General features: G+C 39.5%; 1 protein-coding gene across 1 annotated transcript in view; it reads left to right on the top strand.

The window, feature by feature from the left end:
• The window catches only part of LOC137445627 (dynein axonemal heavy chain 5-like), a 169,128-nt gene that overhangs the window by 25,592 nt on the left and 120,234 nt on the right, over window positions 1-23,302 (top strand). Inside the window, exons 19-36 of the mRNA XM_068147494.1 lie at window positions 9-148; window positions 1,644-1,795; window positions 2,821-3,028; window positions 4,440-4,527; window positions 4,644-4,767; window positions 4,900-5,063; window positions 6,126-6,218; window positions 7,112-7,315; window positions 9,035-9,115; window positions 9,218-9,622; window positions 9,775-9,893; window positions 12,006-12,142; window positions 14,188-14,350; window positions 16,134-16,245; window positions 16,571-16,699; window positions 19,698-19,897; window positions 20,012-20,165; window positions 22,403-22,669. Of these exons, the coding sequence (XP_068003595.1) occupies window positions 9-148; window positions 1,644-1,795; window positions 2,821-3,028; window positions 4,440-4,527; window positions 4,644-4,767; window positions 4,900-5,063; window positions 6,126-6,218; window positions 7,112-7,315; window positions 9,035-9,115; window positions 9,218-9,622; window positions 9,775-9,893; window positions 12,006-12,142; window positions 14,188-14,350; window positions 16,134-16,245; window positions 16,571-16,699; window positions 19,698-19,897; window positions 20,012-20,165; window positions 22,403-22,669 (2,940 nt within the window). The remainder of the gene's footprint in view (window positions 1-8; window positions 149-1,643; window positions 1,796-2,820; window positions 3,029-4,439; window positions 4,528-4,643; window positions 4,768-4,899; window positions 5,064-6,125; window positions 6,219-7,111; window positions 7,316-9,034; window positions 9,116-9,217; window positions 9,623-9,774; window positions 9,894-12,005; window positions 12,143-14,187; window positions 14,351-16,133; window positions 16,246-16,570; window positions 16,700-19,697; window positions 19,898-20,011; window positions 20,166-22,402; window positions 22,670-23,302) is intronic.

Raw genomic sequence — 23,302 nt, 5'->3', positions numbered from 1 at the left:
GCATGAAGGAATTACATGTAAACTTGGACCCAGTAGTCCTGGAAGTACTTTATGAAACAAAATACCTGAAAAAAATGCATTTTGAAGTTCCAGATGTTGTCCTTGGCTTGTGTGCAGATGAAGAACAGATTAAAAGGCATCAAGTGGAGTGAGTGAACAGTTTTTGGATTTGATTCTCATCTGCAAATGGGAATTCCTAGCTTTATGTCTGTTGCTTATGCTTTTGATTTATTGTAATTTTTCTCTTTGATGGAGTTTAATTGAAATTTAATTGCTGTAATTGTATTTCTACAGTAATATCGGTGACATGCAGTTGTTTCTATCTCCACAAATATCTCATTACTTTTTTGTTGTTGTTATTGCAACGGCTGGTCTGTAAATGAGGTTCCTAGGTGCTGCTGAGTCATCTGTGCCCTGCTACATAGGGATCACACTCCAAAATACTACAGTCAACATCAAAAGCTTTTTTCTGTTAGAAAAACAAGCTGGAATTTAGCACTTAGTTAAGGCACAACCCAAAAAATTGTATAGGTAATACATCACCTAAGTTACAATTTGCTCTCTTTTGTTGAATATCTGAAATAACATCTGGTGATGTTAAATAGTTTATTTCTGCTTCTTGTAAGAGTCCAATTCTGTGCTGGAGGAGTTCTTTTAATTCTCAGGGTTGCTGATTATTAATTCTGCAACTAACTAAGAACAGATGATAGAAAATATGAAAGTAATCCTTTGTCAGGTGTGTTCTTTAGGTAGTTTTTAAACAGAACTGTACAAAAAGGGACAAAGTTTGAAGAGTTGCTTTGAATTCAACCCCCTCTCCCTTTTTTTATTGTTAAAGCACTCAGTCTTTTACAACACCACATTTTAAATGAATTATCCGTGGACAAGTTAACCTAACATTTTAAATGTACAAAGACAGCTCTATGTACTACAATCCTCTAGCAAGCAACCACCATCCAACTTTTACCATCTGAGAGAAAAAAGAGTACATAAAATATTTTCAGCAAAAGAAATTCCAAACTTACTTTGTACTCTAAGAAAGATTTCAGATTGACTCCCCAAGCAATGAAGATATATTTAGAGACTGTAGATCTTAAGCAACACTGGAAAAACACTTGAGGATGTATTGTGAATGGGTTATCTAAGTGTATGTTTTCTAACTATGATGTTTAAAGTTAAGGTTTTAATCTGGCACAGAACATAGCTGCTACTGGTTTTGCAGCAGTTCTTCTAAAGAGCTCAGGTTCTAAGTCTTGATTCAGAATTGGGCCTCTTTATCTTTGATATTTGGTGCCCTCAGTGGTTTAGATCTAGCTTTTCTTGTAACAGTGTCATTTCAAACTGTGTCTTGTGAAACAGGAAGAAGGGAACAAAAATACATTTTCAATTTCCTGATGATTTAACTGTAATAAGTTTCTTTGGAAGAAAATTTATCTAAATAGATCATAGTCACTTTCCTGAAAGGGGTTATTTCCACAATCTGGTTCTGCTGTAGGCTTAGTTTGAGCTCAGAAGAGCTGGGAAGAGTTCTTATTTTTAACATAGAGTTGGAATTTGCAAATCTTAACAGAAAATGTGTCCAAACCTATGCGTGTTTCAGATATCTGAAATAAGCACATTCTTAACATTGTTATGTCTTGCAGACTTCAGAATCTATTGATCAGTTATAGAGAGTGTTGGAATGGCATTCCTGTTATGCTGAAACCACTGATGAAACCTTTCATAGAACAGGTTGAGGATGCTTTTACCCCAGGCCTGGTGCAGCTGTCATGGACTTCTTTAAACATCAATAAATGTATGTGGTAGGAGAAGAAGAGGTGAACTGTTGATGCTCTTAGATGGTGTTGGCCAGATACTCCCTGGTCAGTTGTAGGAATAGCACTTCATCAATACCAGGGAAAAACACACCAAGTCCCTTCCTCATGATTATGGAAGTAAGTCAGACATGAGTAGGGGGAAGGGCTGGAAAGAGGATCTGGGGAACTACAGACCTGTCAGCCTGATGTTGGTAGTGGGAAAGATTAGGGAGCAGTTTATCTTGGGTGTGCTCAGATGACAAGTACAGGACAACCAGGAGACCAGGCCTGACCAACATGGGTTTCTGAAGGGCAGGTCCTATTTAACCAACCTGATCTCCTTCTATTACCAGTAGACCCACCTAGTGGATGAGGCACCCACTGTGAATGTTGTCTAACTGGACTTTGGTAAAGCCTCTGACACTGTCTCCCACAGCATTCTGTTGTAGAATCTGGTGGCTCATGGCTTAGGCAGGGATTGAGTGCATCCTCAGTGAATTTACAGACAACATGAAATAGGGATTTCTTAGCCTGAAGAAGAGGAGCTGAGAGGAGACCTTACTGCTTTCTATAGCTAACTGCAAGGAGGTTGTAGTGAGCCTGATGTTGGCCTCTTCTCACAAGTTACTAGTGACTGGACAAAAGGTAATGGCCTCAAGCTGTATCAGGGGAAGTTCAGATTGGTTATTAGGAAAAATTTCCTTACTGAGAGTGGTCAGAATTGGAACAGGATGCCCAGGGAAGTGGTGGAGTTACCATCCCTGGAGGTGTTTGAAAAATGAGTAGATGAGGCACTTTGGGACATGGTCTAGTGGCCATGGAGGTGTTGGGTACAATGTTGAACCACCACTAAACCATGTCCCTGAGTACGACGTCCACATGTTTTATGAACAGTTCCATAATTGCACACTTCATTGTCATTAAATAGTCATTTTACTGGAACACTGGGAGGGAGGGAGGAAGATGAGATTTAAGGGGGTCTCTATTTTGCATGATTTGTGTTGATTTTCTTCTCCTTGCTTAGTTATTAAGAATGTTCACAGTACCCTGAAGAAGTTGGACTATGTAGTCAGAGAAGCAGCTGATACCCTGGAATGCAGAATTGAAAGAATTCTGGAGGATATGTCAAACACTGCTCTGATAAATTTGCCAGAGGATGAACCTGTAGATGTGCTTTCCTTCCTGGAACAGACAGAAAAGCTTGCTATCTCTACTGCTCACAAACTGTCACAGTAGGTTTATTCATTGCATAGATCGGAAAGCTACGTTTGGGCGGGATTATTTACATATTACCTTTAGAATGTTATTTTAATAAAGCACCACTGTGAGGCATGATGATAGCCTCAGGACACAAGGAAAATCTCACAAGTGTCTTGAATATAGTAGGTATAAGACTGCTTCTGTAGTGTTAAGCATTTCATATTTTTTTCTTATGCCATTCTTATCAGTAGCAAGAAAAATGAGGATGGATAAGACTTGAAATTTCATCTCCATGTTAATTGCTTGATTCTTAGTGCTAGCTAGCTCATATAAGACTTCCCATGCTCATGGTGCTGCAAATTTTTTGGCCTGTGCTTGTCACAGTATCACAGTATCACAAAGGTTGGAAGAGACCTCAAAGATGATCGAGTCCAACCTGTCACCACAGACCTCATGACTAGACCATGGCACCAAGTGCCACGTCCAGTCCCCTCTTGAACACCTCCAGGGATGGTGACTCTACCACCTCCCTGGGCAGCACATTCCTTTAGAATAAACTTTAGAATAAACCAAACCAGGTTGGAAGAGACCTTCAAGATCATCGTGTCCAACCCATCAACCAATCCAACCCACCCAAACAGCTAACCCATGGCACCAAGTACCCCATCAAGTCTCCTCCTGAACACCTCCAATGACGGCAACTCCACCATCTCCCTTGGCAGCCCATTCCAATGGGCAATCACTCTTTCTGTATAGAACTTCTTCCTAATATCCAACCTTCCAATGACAAATGACTCTCTCAGTGAAGAACTTTCTCCTCACCTCGAGTCTAAACTTCCCCTGGTGCAGCTTGAGTCTGTGTCCTCTTGTTCTGGTGCTGGTTGCCTCAGAGAAGAGACCAACCCCCTCCTGGCTACGACCACCCTTCAGGTAGTTGTAGAGAGCATTGAGGTCTCCCCTGAGCCTCCTCTTCTCCAGGCTAAACAATCCCAGCTCCCTCAGCCTCTCCTCATAGGGCTTGTGCTCAAGGCCTCTCCCCAGCCTTGTTGCCCTTCTCTGGACACGTTCAAGTGTTTCGATGTCCTTCCTAAAACTGAGGGGCCCAGAACAATTATTTCCCAGATTATACCAGAACAGTTGTTCACTTCTGAACAAAGATGTCTATGCTCACTGTGCAAAACATATGTTTCTTTAATTATTATGAAGTCCAGTTGAATCAGTTATAATAGATTCTGGCAAATGGTTTCTTGGTAATCTGCATTTCTTAGTATACAGACATTCCCTGTATGCCCAAGCAGTAAGAGCAAACCAGAAAGTATAAGGGGATTTGCCTGTGGTTACAATTCTTCACCATGCGGTATAACTTGGGATGTGTGCGTGGAAAAAACCAGAGTATTCCATATGTTTGATTCCCTCTGTGTGACTGTAAGGTTGTTTTTGTAGGCAAAGTCAGCAAGTGGAATGCTCTGTGTATGAACTGGTAGATATTCTTAAGCGCAGGCTGACAGCAGATGCTGGGAGGACTCTGGAGGTAAGAAGACATTTTTGTAAAAAGTAACTTTTATAACCTCGTCAAATGCTTGATATTTAACTTACATGCTGCATAAAAATGTCTATTTTCCTGAGAATTCCCTTTTAACCCTTTAGGATTCATTCACCTGTACACATACTGATATGAAACAGAAAACACGCTGCCAAGAATGCCTGTCCTGTGGTAGTTATAATCTGGTGGGACAGCTTTGTCAGAAGAATACTGAGTCTTTGATCAGATGTGAGTCTGTCTTTTTCAGATGTTTAATTTTTTTAGTATAATTGTAAGTTGTTTTTTGTTTGTTTGTTTGTTTTTCCCCAAAGCTTATTGTGGCAGAAAATAAAACCTCACTTTAATATTATTTTTATCTAGGCATGAAGAGTTCTTTAGAGTCCTTAAAACATCGACTGCATGTTGTTGACTCTAGGTATCAGATGACCAAGTTTGTAGATACGCAGAGGGTTCCTTTGTTCAAAGCTGAAATTCAACTGGCTATTCCAAATGTTGTCTTGAGACCAAATCTTGATGATATTCAGGTAACATAATAACTGTACATCTCAGTCATTATAGCAAAACATTTATAAATGCATTGTTTAGAAACAACACGTGTGAGTTTAATCTGAGAACTAAAAGGAAAGGGAAAAAAAGGTGAAAAGTCACTTGAAAAGTCACATCATTGGTTGCTAAGGTCATGAAGCCACCAATCTCATTTGTTAGGCAGGGCAGTAGAAGGAACCGTTCTTCCATACAAGCTCAGTAACTTGTACTCACAGCCCTCTGCTTAGATGCAGACATTCCAAAGTGAATGTGAAATTAAAGATGAATGCCATTGATACTGCATGCCAAGGCAGTATAAAACAATGTTATCAGTTTAAAATATCATTAATAAATCAGCATTCTGCAGGAGTGAGTTGCACAGAAAGATATTTCTAGCTAAAGCCCTAAACAGTACAAAACTTTGAACACTTACACATGTACTTACACTTACTGTCCTGTGGCCTCTGAAATTATTCACAAAGTCGTTTACAGTGTTGTTTTGTGGACTTCTCATTTGGCATTCTCATTGTGAAAATCACTGCTTGCATTCTTTCTCTGATTTCATGTGCAGCCTTCATGGTGTTGTCCCTAATAAATCAGACCACAAAGCAGAATTTAAAAATAGAAGAGACAGAAGAAGTTATATTATAATGTCTATAGCTGCCTGTATAGATTATAGAGACAAATGTGTTCAAGAATTCTGATGTGAAAATGAAAAATATTACTATGAATAATAAATAACCAATTTGAGGGGGAATAGTACTATAATTAAGTTATGATCCTCAGTGAGTCATGATTACTGTTCATGAAGCTCTCATATATTTTTGGTTGAAAACCACAAAATAGTAGAAGGGCTGTGATAAAGCTTTATGGAATATTCTTTCCCCTTACAAAATGTGATTTTGGTGATCCTACTTCATGGTGCTTAAAATATTTTCTGTAAAGATAGATGTATAGTTCTTGCATTTTGGTATTTTTTGGAGGATCCCTTTTTTCATTTCCCTCCCCACTTATTTGCCACGATCTCTGTGTGCTTAAGGTGAATGTTTTGCTGTTTTCAGAGTGCTGTAAACAAAGCAGTAAACATTGTACTATCAATAGCAAAGGATATTCCTCTGTGGAAATTTGCTTACTTACATCATAAACAGCAGCTGGTGAGTATTTTGTTTTCATTATTTTAAAATGTTATTATTTTGGTTAACCAAATGCTTTGACTTGCAATCTGGTGGAGCTTCCTGTTAAGTGACAACCTAGATTTTAATTTCTGTACCAACTAATTCAACATAAGATCAATAATTGATAAACCTTATGCCTGGTCATTTTTAATATTGAAATCTAAAGTTGCTTTAATAAAGGTATTTCTAAAAATATTGCTCAAGTATGATGATGATATTGCAGAGGATGTGTAAGAATTATCTGTAGGGACTACTAGCTGAGTATAAATTATTGTCACTCTTCCCAGGCAAAAGCTGTAAGTTAATTTCAAATCGGATCATCACAATGAAAAAAAAAAACACAACCCAACCCAAGAAAACAACAACAGCAACAAAAACAAACCCAAAAAGCATTCAGGTTCTGCAAATAAATAATGAAAGCCATGAGAAAGTGGGCTGAATTTGGTTTCCTCAAGAGGTCTTGGTTGCTTATTTCTGATCAGCCAACACTACACTGCCCCCAGGACTTTTTTTTGGCCAAGAATGGTATAGAATGGTATAGATTGTAATCCTGCACTAAAGAAAGCAGGAAAACCTGAGCAGTTATGTAGGAGCAGTAAGCAGCACAGTTGTACTTATGTCTCATGCATATTTGACAGATATAATTCAGAAATGATTAATATAGAGCTCCACATGCAATTTTTAACAAAATCAACTTTAACACTACAACTATAGTAAAAACCCAAAGTAAGAGCAGGGAATCTCCTTGCAGATGCTTTCTCTGTTCTTAGAAGTACTTACTGTGTATGCATTATTGGGCAGAACATAATGTCAAAATAAAACTAAGTAAAAATCTATTTGACACTTTTCTTTGTTTGTTTAATTTATGCCAGATTGAACAAGATGTTGCTGTAGATCTAGGTGATGAGAGCAAACTCACCAGGATGGTTGCACTGAAACCATTAGACAAGCAGATCATTGAGCATAAGGATGTAAATAAAGTGGTGATCCAACTAAATACAATTATTTTATCTCTTAAAACTGAAGCATCAGACCTTCTGAAGAGCTTTTCTGAATTTTCAAGCATCTGGAACAAGGTTAAATCCATATGTAATAACCTTGCTGTATTGTGAAATCTTCTAAATAAACTGGTTGGGGTTGCATAACAAGGCGCTGTGCTCAGTAGGAAGCATTGATTTTGTGGTACAGCTCATATTCCCTAATAACTTCTCTGGCTATTCTTGTTGAACCAGAACCTGTTATTCTTTACCAATTAAACTATCTTAGGAAGAAAGCAGAACAAAAAAAGAAGGTAGAAGCATAAACAAGGTTATGCTGTCAAATGCTTATGCCTCTTGTCTGCCTAAGTTATAAAGAAGAATAATTTAGCAGAATCCCAGAATAATTTAACAAAATCCCTGAATTGACAAAACCATTCCTGAACTGACAAATTCTTCACCAACCAGTGCTGAAAGCAGCTTTTCTATTTATTTACAACAATGATAAACTAAATCTGGGAAATCCTTTCAGTAATAAGGATTCCAAAGCAGAAAAGGAATTGAGCTGGTGAAATTGTCTTCATTAGGAAGTGGGCCCAGTAACACAAACAGTAAAGATGTGAAGATTGCTTGTGTCGTGAAGTAAAATTTTCTGTACATTCTGACTAGCAAAATTCAGTTCTGTGTAGATCAATCAAAACTAGAGTAATCTCATCTTTGTAAATGTTCTCTAGTTTTGACTTCCCTTCCTAACCAAACCATAGATGACCACATTTTCACAGCCATCTCTTGTAGTTAGTTCAGGATAAGACAGGACATTTTCACTTTTTCATGGCTTCTGAGGTCCCAGCTCTTAATGCTGTTACCCCAGTTTTTGGAGTTATTGTTTGACCTAACCACAGTTGATGGTATGTCATTTCACCCAAACCATCAGACTGGATAGTGCAGTAGCACTATACTTCCTTTTTACTAAAATCCTCTAAACCAGACAATTAATCTGCTTCTTAACCTTAAAATTCCTCAGAAGTTGGCATTGTTTTCCCCTGTTTTTATCATCTTTGTGGGACCAATGGAAACTGTCACTGGTCACTAGATATTGGCCAGAGAAGCTGTAACAGCTTCTCAGCTGAGTGACCTCACAGTGCAGACTGTAGATAAATGTCATGACGTCACTGAGCTGAGTGAAGGTCATTTGTTTATAATTGATCTGAAGATCTAACACATTTATTGAGCTGGTGACACAGAAGTTCTTGCCTCCGCAGAGGCCTGCCTTGTGAAAAGGAAGGCTGCTCTGTGCTCTGCTGCCTTTAAGCAATCTTCAACAAGCTAAATGCCCTCTCTTCCCTTTGATCTATCCTCCCCTGCCAAACTTTTTTCCAAGCGATGAGGCCATTTGTAGCTGAACACTGTACTTAAATATGCCTTTTCAGAAAGAGTAAAGACAGCTGAGTACAATTACTGCCATTTAAATACCTGTTAGAGGATGTGAGCAGCTTTTGGGGGTTTGCAGGGAACAGGGAGCCTGAGAAGGAGGTATTTCCAGCAAAATATTACAGCCACATTTTGTAGTAATATTTGGATGGATAAAGGATATCCTGATCTGTGCCGGTTTTTGAGTTGCAGATAGATTTCACAGGCTTTAAAGAAAGAGTCAGGAAAAGCATTTCAAGTGAAACAATTTGCTCTTAATGCTTGTATATTATACTATTTTAGAAATGGAAGATATGTATTTGTACAGCATGTCAGGCAGATGGCTTCCCCTTAGGTTATTGTAATACCAATGCTAAATAATCATTACAATAAACTTCTTTTCTATAGGATCCAGAGGAAAAAGTGAGGGAGTTTATAGATACTAAACCAACAATGGCTGAATTCCAAACTGAAATCAAGTATTTTTCTGTAAGTATTATATCTCTAATAAAAATGAACTGTCCAGAGAAACCGCAGTGAAAATAAAAGCTGAACACGATTTTTTTAATTATTTCTTTTTTCTTGTCTTAGCAATTAGAAATGCAAATCAGGGAACTGCCAAGTCACTGTGTACTGGGAGCAGTGGATATTGCAACAGACTCACTGAAAATAGCTTTAATTCAGGAATGCCGTTCCAGACAAAGAGCGTTTGGATTAGCGTTGAATAAAAAATCTGCCACAGACATGGATGAGATTTATTCATTCATTGAAAATGTCAGTAAGAGATTAAGCACACCTATCCAGGACCTCAATGATGTACAGGGAGCGATGGAAGCACTGAAGGAAATTCGTGAGAATGAGATTAGAATTGACATGACAGTTGGACCTATAGAAGAATCTTACTCTGTGCTTCACAAACACAATCTATTCTTTAAAGATGGAAATACAGAAAGAGTTGATGGATTAGCTTATGCCTGGAAGAACCTGAACACACAGGTATCATAGCTGTAGTATTTCTCAAATAATATATATAGCAAAGTTATTGTCAGTCTTTTAAATGTTGAAATGCTAAGACAAAACTATTTTCTTATTTAAACCTGGTCCTTTTTCCTGTCTCTCTTATGTTTGTTTTTCCTCTTTGCATGTAGGCACTGCAGGTTGAAGACTTGCTGCTGAAGGTACAGCCAGAAATGAAAACAGAGTTACTGACTGGTGTTCAAAAATTCAAGATTGATACTGCAGAATTTTACAAAGATTATTATGAAAAGTAGGTGACCTGTGATGAAATACAATGATGCTTTGTTAGTCATTGTTCATAAATGGTGCATCTAAAGGGCTTCAGAGAATAAACACAACACAATGTGTGTATAATAGCTGAAAAAAAACCCTAATTTCAGAAGATTGCTGTAATGGGTTGGGGCAGACCCCCTCCCCACCACGCGCAGAAATAATGACTCAAACAAACGGATTGCAAAGGTGATGGAAAGTTTAAATAGAACGGTGAGTGCGTGCAGGAAAAAAAAAACTAAAAATACAGTGACGAGAGAGAGAGAGACCCAAAAACAGACCCAGAGAAACCCATCCCCACCTGAGGGTACACCCGAGACCCCCAGGGCTCCTTCTTCCCCCTCCCATTGCTAGGCTAGTCTCAGCTGGCCAGATCTGAGACTGCCCATCCCCCCGTGGCCTTGGGCCTAGTCAGGCCCAAAGCCAGGAGATCTCTCCCCCACGTTACCGGCTGACGGAGGAGGAAGAAAAGAGGAAGTGCCAGACCCCGCCGCGAAACTTATAGTGGTGCAAGGGATCATGGTAGGAAATAACCTAATTTCCTGTGTCCACCCACTGGGCTGGACTTCTGGACACAGGAAGCACCCCTGTAGCAGAAGGGCACCCAGCCCAAACTACGACAATTACAAGATGGGCAGATACTCTTACTGTTGCAGTTTCTTTCCCATAATTTCAGTGCTGGCTGGAATTGGTGAAATTCTGGAAGAGTTAATAGGTTGGGGAAAAAAAAAATCAAGTTCTCAATCCAGATTAAAAAAAAAAAAGATAGATACATAGATATAAATATAGATAGAATAAATATATATAGATACAATATTTAGAATATCAAATAGTAGATAGTATACCAATTGAGTGGAGATTCCACCTCTGGGTATTTCTAAATTCACTGATTCTTACTCAGTCTTCTAATTTTACTTTGGCCTTTTTCAATTTTTATTTATTTTTTTGTTAATGTCACTTATGGGATGTTTGTGCTTCACTGGCGCTTCTGCATTAGCAACAAAGAAGAAAAGACAGTTTGTCTTGCTATGATCTTTACAGCTCTAGGGGACCGTGCACCCACAGTGTGTCTGAACCAGACTTCTGTCCTCAGTCTGCCCTGCATTCCTTGCTCAGGTGCTGTGGGATCAGAGTCTGACTGCCTCTTCATAGAATCAATAAGGTTGGAAGAGACCTCAAAGATCATCAAGTCCAACCTGTCCCCCAAGACCTCACGACTACTAGACCATGGCACCAAGTGCCATGTCCAATCCCCTCTTGAAGACTTCCAGGGACAGTGACTCCACCACCTCCCTGGGCAGCACATTCCAACAGCTAACAGCTCTCTGTGAAGAATTTTCTCCTCACCTCAAGCCTAAACTTCCCCTGGCACAGCTTGAGACTCTGTCCTCTCATTCTGGTGCTGGTTGCCTGGAACTGTTAGTGTTTTCACCTCCTAGTTCCATGTCCTTTGCCAAGCAGTCAGCTTGCACTACTCTCTGATGTCCATGTGTCTGTATTTTTTTCTAGAAATGCCCATAGCACAACAGAAAACAACATACTTACAGTTTTCATCTCAAAATATGATGATGCACCCAGGAGGTGGTTACAGGCATGGCAGCTGGGGATTGCACCTAGTCCTTCAGCTGAAACATACTCATTAGGGCAAAATCATATTTTTTGTGTTATTTTTCCAAGTGCTAAATTATCATTCCATTATAGGCTACCACAGTTTTCTCCCCTGAATGATGTACCTGCTGTCTTTCTCTTTTTAAGGATAAAGATGAAAATAATTATTAAAATGTATTTTACAGAGTAAAAGAAATAGAAAATAATGAAGATAAAATACTTTTAGGCCTTTTTAGCTGTTTGTAATATGGATAGCAACCCAGAAGAATTCTGTTAGAAAACAAATTGGTCTTTCTTTCAAGAACTATTCAATAGGTAATGCTGGGACACTGAATATACTTTGCATTTCCTCTTTTAGTGTCTTTTGTGAAAATGAATAGAAAAAAAAATAGTAAATACAGCTCAGCAAGTCAGATTTGTGCTGTGCTTCTTTGAGGAAGCTTTATGGTTGATACCTGCACTGAATTAGTTTGTTTTTTTACAGGGGCCCCAGTGAGGAGAGTGTTCCTCCACATGAAGCAAGTGACAGACTACAGATCTTTCAAGCCAAATTTGATGAACTGTGGAGGAAGTATATCTCTCTATCTGCTGGAGAAGAATTATTTGGTCTTCCTATCTCAGGTAGTTTCTCAAGACATATGGATACCTGGTTCTATGCTATTAAATTTTTCTTCTGTCTTCTGCTAAATGCCTTCAGTACTGGATTCATTGTAGAAAAATTTGTTGCATTAAATTATTATTATTTTTCCTACGTAAAGCATCTGTATGAAACTGACACTCAGCCTGCACATTCATAAACATCAAGTGGAAAAACATTGCACTATTCTGACTGTATCAGGGTCTGGCTGCTTTGCTCTCTTGCTTTTTCTGTTTAGAGACAAGTATTTCTCCTATCTGTATTCCTCCATGGCCAAATGTGGTGAACATGTTGCTGAAGTACTCAAGTTGTCCCTGCTCCCGGTATATAATGAATTTCCTTGGGCTGTGCAACTGATCTGTAGCATCCTTCTGCCTCCTAGTCAGACACTTCTCAAATCTGGAAGGCTGTGGTGTGAATTGAAGTTACAGCAGAATGTATAATAAGCACTTTAATTTGTACATATTAAATTCAGTATATTTTCCTGACTGAAGACATATGCAATGACCACGATAGATTTAATGAGAAATTCTCAAAGATATGAGAGAAACTAAACAAAACATTGCAATAAAGGAGGTCCACTTTAAATACTTTTATTGTGTAATATACTCTTTATTTTGAAAGCACAACCCCTGCTGCCCATCTCTGCCTCCTAAGTAAATAGTGCAAGCTGAGGTGGTGTACATTTTAGTTCTTGTATAAAACTAAAGCACTTCCCTTTGCATTTCAACTTCCTTTTCAACATTATCTTCCTCAGAGAAAGTTGCAGCACTTTCTTTATAAGATTACATCTACTGTTATAGAAAAATGTTTATAAAAACCTCAGCAATCTATGCAATTAATTACATCTCAATCTGATGTTCTTACATAATGCAACTGACAAAGTTTGTCTTACTAGACAGTATGCAAAAGACCACAGATCTGATATGAGACATTTACTAAATACCAATTTTAGAAATACATGGATCTCTGTGTTTTTGAATGCAGTTATACATAATACACTGTGATACACTGTGTATCAGTGCTGGGCCCTGTGCTCTTTAACATCTGTATTGATGATCTGGATGAGGGCATTGAGTCCATCATCAGTAAATTTGCTGACGACACTAAGCTGGGGGCAGGAGTTGATCTGCTGGAGGGTGGAGAGGCTTTGCAGAGAGATCTCGACAGGCTGGACAGATGGGCAGAATCCAACGGCATGAGATTTAACACATCCAAGTGCTGGGTTCTGCACATTGGCCACAACAGCCCCATGCAGTGCTACAGGCTGGGGTCAGAGTGGCTGGAGAGCAGCCAGGCAGAGAGGGACCTGGGGGTACTGGTCGATGGCAGGCTGAACATGAGCCTGCAGTGTGCCCAGGCAGCCAAGAGGGCCAATGGCATCCTGGCCTGCATCAGGAACAGTGTGGCCAGCAGGAGCAGGGAGGTCATTCTGCCCCTGTATACTGCACTGGTTAGGCCACACCTTGAGTACTGTGTCCAGTTCTGGGCCCCTCAGTTTAGGAAGGATGTTGACTTGCTGGAACGAGTCCAGAGAAGAGCAACAAAGTTGGTGAGGGGTTTGGAACACAAGCCCTATGAGGAGAGGCTGAGGGAGCTGGTGCTGCTTAGCCTGGAGAAGAGGAGACTCAGGGGTGATGTTATCACTCTCTACAGCTACCTTAAGGGAGGTTGTAGACAGGCGGGTGATGGTCTCTTCTCCCAGGCACCCAGTACCAGAACAAGAGGACACAGTCTCAGGCTGCGCCAGGGGAAGTTCAGGTTGGATGTTAGGAAGAAGTTCTATACAGAAAGAGTGATTGCCCATTGGAATGGACTGCCCAGGGAGGTGGTGGAGTCGCCGTCATTGGAGGTGTTCAGGAGGAGACTTGGTGGGGTGCTTGGTGCCATGGGTTAGCTGTCTGGGTGGGTTGGATTGGTTGATGGGTTGGACGCGATGATCTTGAAGGTCTCTTCCAACCTGGTTTGGTTTATTCCAAATTCTAAATAATGAGCATTCACAAATTTATTCTTTTAAAATTTGAAACAGAGTATCCTGAACTGCACAAAATCAAACGTGAGCTTTCATTGCTCCAGAAACTTTACAGTCTTCATAATTCAGTTACTGCTAATATTGATGGCTACAACGAAACACTTTGGAGTGATTTAAATATTGAAAAAATCAACAATGAACTTCTGGATTTTCAAAGCAGGTAAGTTATTATTTGTTGAAATGCATAATGTTTTTGTTTTTCAGTTTTTAGTGTTAATTATCTTGTGAAAATTGCCCTGAGTGGCAAAAATCTGCTTTTTTTGTATCAAGTGCTCATCACAGTTCCACTAGTTGCAGCTTGTGGTACAATATGCAGCTGTTGCATGACCTTACTTAGCTCAGTCTGCAAGTCACTCTAAGCTTGTTGGGGTATACTGCCATGGTAATTATGAATAAGGTACATAAACGTGTGCCAGGGGGCCTGTAAGTATAAATAACCTGCATAGCTTATCTCTACATGTTACTTTCTCTGTGATGCTAGACACAGTTTTGAAGTTACTGTTCACTTCTGTATGACTCTATGGACTGAAATTATTGTTTCCACAAAATCAGGTAGCCACATTAAATTCTGAGGAGTAATTTATGAGATTAGAGGAAAAGAATGTTTTCCATGTTACAGGCAAAATAACTTTTAGGTGAGACTGTGATTACTAAAATCAGAGAAATTTTTCTTCTGCATTGGTAAAGATGGACCTTCAGTTTCTCAACAGCCATGGCTGGGGCTACAAGACTTCCCTGACCCAGCTTGTCACTTCTCTCAGAAGCAGGATCTCACAAACAAACAGCATTTGGATTGTTTCCACATCACCAGCTTTCTTTGAATTCTGATTCTGGGTGCTGGAGTGTGGACAGAATTGCCAGAAATGGGGAGTTTTCTTAGATGCAAAAGTCAAGACTATATGCAGGTCTTAAGTATTCTGTGCATCCATTCCTTTAGAGTACTTACCTGCACCAGTCTATGTTTTAATGGGAATTACAGAATCTAAGTGAGAACCAAATTACATGCAGAAGTTTGAATATAAATGTGCAATATTATTATCTTGTCCATATCCATTATAAAAAATGTTTACAATAACATCAAGAAAGAAGTTTCCCTTTATATTTTACTGTAATGTAGTGTAAAGAGAATGTCCAGTGAATTGAAGAAGAAAAATTAAGCCTGATTGGTGGAGCAATTTTTGGACAGCATGTAACTCATGGCACTTGCTGTTAGAAGATGTTAGTGAGACAAAGGAAAAAAAGTATCTGTATAGAAAAGTTACTAAACTAGGAATTTTTCATTATGGGATGGTTTTACACAGCTTTTTGTTTCTGCTATTGAGCTGTAAGAGAACTGCTGTCAATCTTTGGTCCATAGTTATGGCAGGTAAAAAGTGGCATGACTTGTTAGAAGCAAGTGGAGCTGTGACAATTCACAATAGAAGACTTTATTTTCTTTTTTTTCATCTTGAAATTATGTATAAAGTAATATTTTTCTTTAAATATCCTTTGTACAAACTAAATATAAAATAGGACTTGTTTGATGAAACTATGAAATGGCAGTATTTTTCTGTTTGCAAATAAGTCCATTTTAGTTTAGGATATACTTTATTTTGCTTGAAAAAATATCTTTGTGATCCTTTTCCCTTTGTATGAAATTGAGTGGAATTTCAAATACTTTCATAAAAAAATTACACTGAGAAAGCTTAAGTTCAGACATCAGTTTGCACATGAAATTAACCTTCTGTTATTCAAACTGAAATGGAAACCAATTTACTGTCTTCAGCAGCATTTCGTGCCTGCAGTCAGAACAATCAGCTATATATTATGTTGCTAGCTTGCAGCTGGATTTTCATTTACAGTGTCCCAGTCCACTGGTTGAAAAATGAGACTATATTGTACCATTAAATGGTGGGTTATGATTATTAAGAATAAAATATTTCTTCTCTCTTGTGCTTTTTAAGAATCCGTAAGCTACCGAAAGCATTGAAGGAATGGCGAGCTTTTCAAGACCTCAAAAAAAAGATTGATGACTTCACAGAGAGCTGTCCTTTGCTTGAAATGATGGCAAACAAAGTATGTTCAACATAGGAATTGGCAGATAAGATGCACTTGAAAAACTTTGTTGAGGACTATATTGTATGACTGTAAGATGCTTTCCGTAATTCTTTTTTTTTTTAAAGACAAAAGCAGCTCTGTTTGTGGCAAAAATCAAGTTAGGCTTAGTTACAGAAAAAGCAAAACAAAGGACATCATAATGTGATTAAAAGAAATACCTTCAGTGGAGTGGAAACTGAGACTCCTCTATTTGTTTAAGATGCAGTGTAAAAGTATGTGGCCATTCTAGTCCTAAAAGGAATGCAATTTAATAAGTCTTCCCTGAATCCTCTGGACTTTTTAGGCAATAATGTCAAGACACTGGGAAAGAATTGGACAAGTAACTGGGCATCGCTTTGATGTTGACTCTGAAAACTTCTCTTTGAAAAACATAATGGATGCCCCTTTATTAAAATATAAAGAAGATATTGAGGTACATGTATTTTCTGTTTGCTTTTATGAATGACTTGTGATCTGGGATTCCCTGCTTTTGAGATACTGGTTCTAGTCAGCTTTGTAATAGGAAAAATTTTGTCTTTAGCTGGGTAATTCTTTTGAAGAATGGAATTTGGTAACTGGTATTAGCAGTGATGGTTAGTTTATTTCCTTTATATTCTGTAGGAACATTACATGGATAGATGGTATTGCAATAATCTTTCCATAGATGGAATTCAGTTGTTTTAAGTTTAGTGTGATTCTGTCATGTTTCTGATTTAGTTTCTGCCTACTACTTGTTGGTTTTTTTTTTGTTAGTTCCTTTTAAATATCAGAGTGAAAAAAACAGTTATCATCCTGTTAAATGCTCTAAATCCTTGAAACACAGCAGGGTTATTTTTCCCCCCTTTTCTTTCAAAAGTGACTATTCAGAAGATCACAGAGATGAAAAGGCTTATGTAATGTGCACAAGCTATGAATCTACTGCACCCTCTGTTTTGGACACAGTAGTTATCTAGCAAGCACATTAGCTTTATGCTCATCATCCTTTTGCAAGAACAAAGTATAGCCAAAAAGAAAGAAGTCACTTAGCTAAATTCTTGGTCCCTCTAGAATACTGACCTGATTTGTCTTGTTCCACAAGACAAAACCAAACCTCTGCTGTACCTATTTTCCAAACAAGAATTTAAACTACATGAAAGGTGCAGAGTTACAGCCTTACACTCAAGAATAAACTTTAAACCTGTGATGGAATTCATTGTACTTCTAAGTCTGAATTTGGATAAAATCTAAGCAGCTGCTCCTTTTCTCTCTGGTGCAGTAACCAATTTTATAACAGTCCTGTCTTCACTGCCTTCGAGAAGTATGTGACCATTTGAGGCTGTGCCGTTAAGAAAGGAACAGTGCTGGGACACTCTGGCTGAATATTTTGTAAACAAAGACAGGTCTAAATGAATTTCATTGGTAGATTGGTAGAATGCAGCTTTAAGTTTTAGTGCAACTGGAATTTTTCTCAGTTCATTCGTTTGTTCCTTTCCCTCTCCCTTCCAGCTTGCCTGCTTCTGGGCACCTAGCCAGAGCAACCTTGGATAAAGATAAGCACTAATCCTGCATGAGGCCTACTAACTTCCTTAATAACTGCCTTTTTCTCTCTTTCTAACCCTTATTGGGAAAAAAGGGAGATAGGGGGGAGAGAGTGGGGTACAGGGGGGGAACCCTCCTCTGTCTGGAGGAGGGAATTTCATTCCTATATTCTTTTTTTTCCTTGCTCTATATTTCTGTATATATATTGTAAGTACTGTATATATTGTGTCTATCTAACCTGCATTTTTTCACATTGCTTGTAAATATAGCATCCCTTCCGCTTCTCCGACTGAGTTAGCTGTGTTTTTCTTCCTCTTTGTGGGGGAGGGAAAGCTAGGCCTTCTCTCTCAACCAACGACAAAGTAGCAGACAGTCATGCTGTCCACCAGTGCTCTATGCCTGGACTCTATTTCCTTAAATGCCTCAGTAGGTGTGTTTGACTTCAAATTGTAATACATACAGAGAATCAAATTCTGCCTGCAGATTCACTGAGTCAGTGAATTTTCAAAATTACTAGGAATACTGAAGACAGAGTATAGTCCATAAAATGTTTCAATTACAAGAAGTAGCAAAATATAAGCTACAAATAGTGTTATAGTATAATCTAGTCTGTAATATAATAATTTTGAGGTGTTTCATTAGCTAGAGCTCACACTGAAGTGAGAACACACTGAAGTTCACACTCAAGTGTCAATGAATTTTCCTTGTCTTTATATTAGGCTTAGAGAAATGCAAGGCCTTTGACACTGTCCCCCACAGCAAACTCCTGGCCAAGCTGTCAGCCTGTGGCTTGGACAGCAGCACTCTGCACTGAGTTAGGAACTGGCTGGATGGCTGAGCCCAGAGAGTGGTAGTGAATGGTGCCACTTCCAGTTGGAGGCCAGTCACTAGTGGTGTCCCCAGGGATCGGTGCTGGGTCCCATCCTGTTCAATATCTTTATTGATGATCTGGATGAGGAGATTTAGTCCACCATTAGTAAGTTTGCAGATGACACCAAGCTGGGGGGCAGATGCTCATCTGTTAGAGAGTAGGAGATCTCTGCATAGGGACCTTGACAGGCTGGACAGATGGGCAGAGTCCAACAGCATGAGATTTAACACATCTAAGTGCCGGGTTCTACACATTGGGCACAACAACACCATGCAGTCCTACAGGCCGGTGTCAGAGTGGCTGGAGAGCAGCCAGGCAGAAAGGGACCTGGAGGTACTGGTTGACAGCCAGCTGAATATGAGCCAGCAGTGTGCCCAGGTGGCCAAGAAGGCCAATGGCATCCTGGCCTGCATCAGGAATACTGTGGCCAGCAGGATCAGGGAGGTAATTCTGCCCCTCTACTCAGCACTGGTTAGGCCACACCTTGAGTACTGTGTCCAATTCTGGGCCCCTCAGATTAAGAAGAACATTGAGGCGCTTGAATGTGTCCAGAGAAGGGCAATGAGGCTGGGGAGAGGTGTCAAGCACAAGCCCTATGAAGAGAGGCTGAGGGAGCTGGAGTTGTTTAGCCTGGAGAAGAGGAGACTTGGTGGAGACTTTTATTGCTCTCTACAACTACCTGAAAGGAGGTTGTGGACAGGTGGGGGTTGGTCTCTTCTCCCAGGCAACCAGTGTCAGAACAAGGGGACACAGTCTCAAGCTGTGCCAGGGGAAGTTTAGGCTCGAGGTGAGGAGAAAGTTCTTCACAGAAAGAGCAATTGGCCAGTGGATTGGGCTGCCCAGGGAGGTGGTGGAGTCACCATCCCTTGAGGTGTTCAAAAAAAGATTGTATGTGGTACTTTGAGCCAGGGTTTAGTTGTCAGGTGGTGTTAGATATTAGGTAATTGGTTGGACTTGATGATTTCTGAGGCCTTTTCCAACCTGGTTGATTTTGTGTGTGTGTGTGATTCTGTGTTCAATTTACAAGTTTATTTTTACACAGGATATCTGCATCAGTGCTGTTAAAGAGAAGGACATTGAGGCAAAATTAAAGCATGTCATCAGTGAATGGAGTACTCAGATTTTTGTTTTTGGACAATTTAAAACTCGAGGAGAACTCCTTTTGAAAGGATCAGATATACTGGAGAAAATAGCTTTGGTGGAAGACAGCCTCATGCTATTGGGGTCTCTCATGAGCAACAGGTATAAAACTTAATAAATGCACATATTGTGTAAATACAATTAAGCCTACAAGTAAACAATGATCATCTTAATTGTTTTTTTTTTTTTTTTCCCCTTCAACTCATATTCTTATAGATACAATGCACCATTTAAGTCCACTATACAGCAGTGGGTTCAGAAGTTAACCAATACTGCAGAGATAATTGAAAACTGGATCACTGTACAAAACCTCTGGATTTACCTTGAAGCTGTGTTTGTTGGTGGAGACATTGCAAAACAACTACCTCAGGTGTGTTGATTTATGGTAACGATATGTTCATGGCAATGTGCTGTACCAAGAGATTAGCCACACCACAGAATTTGCTTACCAGTGCATTTAATGCATGTACATTTTGTGGGCTGCATATAGGCAGTTCAGAATAAGGTTTGACAGTCTGGGGTATGTGTGGTTGAACTGCTGAGTATTCAGTCAAACCCACAGGAGCAGGACTCATATACTCCTGTCAGCTTGCAATATTAGTGAATCATATGATAGTCCACAGCTCAGGACTACTTACTGATTCAAAATGGATTTATCACTTCTGCCATGTATGACAACTTCTCTTTACCCCTGTGGACACATACTTGCAGGCTTTAAGTTACGCAGTAACAGAATGACAGATTTTCTACATGAATTCTGACTCAGTATAAGGGTTTCCCACAAAGAGATTCTACAGGACTGGGGCAGCTGCATGTGTATTAATCCACGTGAACTACTCTAACCTCTTCAAAAGGCAATTACAACCTTCCATGATTATAACTATAAACCAATTGAGGAATGATCTGACCTGCAGAAGAGAAATACTAAAATAAGTCATCCTTTCTATTATGTCTCCTAATTAGAAACTTTCACTTAGTTCTAACACTCCGCAGTTTAGTAGCACTGGATCAACCAGTGCTGCAACTTAACACACCCATGATTGTCAGGAAATCGTTAGACATTCATTTATTTCAGGCCACATCTGTCACAGCTGAAGGCCTACGATTTCCAGACTTAACATCATATTTTTATGAATCATTCTTTACTGTTATTTCATAAACTATGTTTATATTGTTAATGCTTATCAGAGGCTCAAGAAACAGCTTTTGCAGATGAACAAATGCTGCAGCACAGCTGAGGTATTTGATAACTGCTAAAGCTACTTCTTTCAAGGATGATACATGAACCATGTTCTGCAAAAAAGCAAATCTTTGAAGAAGGAGAGGAAGGAACAGCTTGGTGAAGGAGTAATGATAGATGAGTGGGCTTAATTGCAATTTCTGGATGAATACTGCAAGAAATAACTGTCTGTAAGCATCTGGAAATTACAAGGAGATGAGTAACAGTCAGTGCAAAACCTGTCAAATTTATTTTTAGAATGGGCAACAGGCTTTGAGGATAGATGAAAAAACAGTAGTTGCTATATATCTTGATAGCCTTTTGCCATTGTCTCTCATAGTACTATCAGAAAATGAGTTTTAGGTTGCTAATGCGTACAATGGAGGCAGAAAAGCAGAAGGCAAAATGAGTAATAGCTGATAACTAGAATGTTGTACCTGGTTTTGGCCAATAGACACATTTGAGAGAGCACAGAAGAGGGTAATAAGAATTAGGAGCTATCCAGGGAAAATGATGCACAGAAAAAGATTTTGCAAACTGGGCTCATTTGACTTGAAGGAGAGGAAAACCTAAGAGAAGATAAGAGAAGTTGTATAGAAAAGGATTGCTTTTGACAGGAAGAACCCAGTGTGTTCTCTGCATCTAAGAATATGATGAGAAGTAATTGGTGTACACACAGGAAAGATTATGCTCAGTAGCAAAGATCGCCTGGAAAGGTGTCTGAATCTCCAGCACTGAGCATTTTTAAACACAAGACAGATATTTTTCAAGAGTGGCACGGTTATGGTGCTGTCTTGTGACAGGCAAATGGCTTTGGATGGTCTCTTGAGACCTCTTCTGCTTCTCCAATAATTTGTGATTCCATTAACATTTCTTTTGTTTTTAAAGCTGGAATACCCAATGTACAAAAATATTTTCTTCTCCAGCTCTCAGTATTTGAGAATTTTTCTTCCTCCACTTAAAATGCTCTACAAGTTCAGCAGCTTCAAACTACTTACAGTGTTTTTGTTTGTCAAGTATTAATGCTAACAACTTACTTCTGATAACCTGTGTGGAGCAGACATTACATGACATTGTGTATTGCCACCAGGAAGAATGTAATTTCTGAGAAGGCTGATGTTTAATTTTCTGGTGTCTGTTGAAATCCTTTTATACAGACAGTTTTGGTGCATGACATGAAGCAAAAGATATTTCTGGAGCTGTCTCATTGTACTCTTTCTCTTCTGGTTGTCATAAGCATGCCAGAAATACTCCTACAGTAGTCTCACAAAGCTGACTTTAACAGCAAGGGAAACATGAAACTGTTAGCTTGTCTCAGGGAATTCTTTAATTTTTGGAATTTGACAAACATGAGGAAGAGCTAAAATACATTTTGTCATGTACTCCAGGAAGCCAGAAGATTTCAGAACATTGATAAATCATGGCAGAGAATTATGCAGAGAGCCCACGACACATCAAACATTGTGCAGTGCTGTGTTGGAGACGAGACTTTGGCACAACTGTTACCACATTTGCTGGAGCAATTGGAGATCTGTCAGAAATCACTGACTGGGTATCTGGAGCAAAAACGGTTAATGTTTCCAAGATTTTTTTTTGTCTCTGACCCTGCTCTTCTGGAAATCCTTGGTCAGGCATCTGATTCCCACACTATTCAGGTATAAGTAATAAGGCAATAATGTCCTAATATTAATATGAACAATATTAATCAGTAAGGACTGTTGAGTATTTTGCTAATTATTTGAATGTATTTCTTTCACTTGTGGGAAGAGCCAGCAGTGTGCCCAGGTGGCTAAGAGGGCAAATGGCATCCTGGTTTGCATCAGGAATACTGTGGCCAGCAGGAGCAGGGAAGTCATTGTGCCCTTGTACTCAGCACTGGTTAGGCCACACCTTGAGTACTGTGTCCAGTTCTGGGACCCTCCATTTAAGAAAGACATTGAGGCTCTTGAACATGTCCAGAGAAGGGCAATGAGGCTGGTGAGAGGCCTCGAGCACAAGCCCTACAAGGAGAGGCTGAAGGAGCTGGGATTGTTTAGCCTGGAGAAAAGGAGGCTCAGTGGAGACCTTTTTGCTGTCTACAACTACCTGAAGGGGGGTTGTAGCCAGGAGGGGGTTGGTCTCTTCTTCCAGGCAACCAGCATCAGAACAAGAGGACACAGTCTCAAGCTGTGCCAGGGGAAGTTTAGGCTTGAGGTGAGGAGAAAGTTATTCACTGAGTTGTTAGGCATTGGAATGTGCTGCCCAGGGTGGTTGTGGAGTCACTGTCCCTGGAGGTGTTCAAGAGGGGA

Source organism: Melanerpes formicivorus, unplaced genomic scaffold (assembly GCF_026170545.1).
Source record: "Melanerpes formicivorus ecotype bairdi unplaced genomic scaffold, bMelFor1.0.p_v2 SCAF_15, whole genome shotgun sequence".
NCBI classification, from domain to species: Eukaryota; Metazoa; Chordata; class Aves; order Piciformes; family Picidae; genus Melanerpes; species Melanerpes formicivorus.
This window is presented reverse-complemented; position numbering and strand designations above follow the sequence as displayed.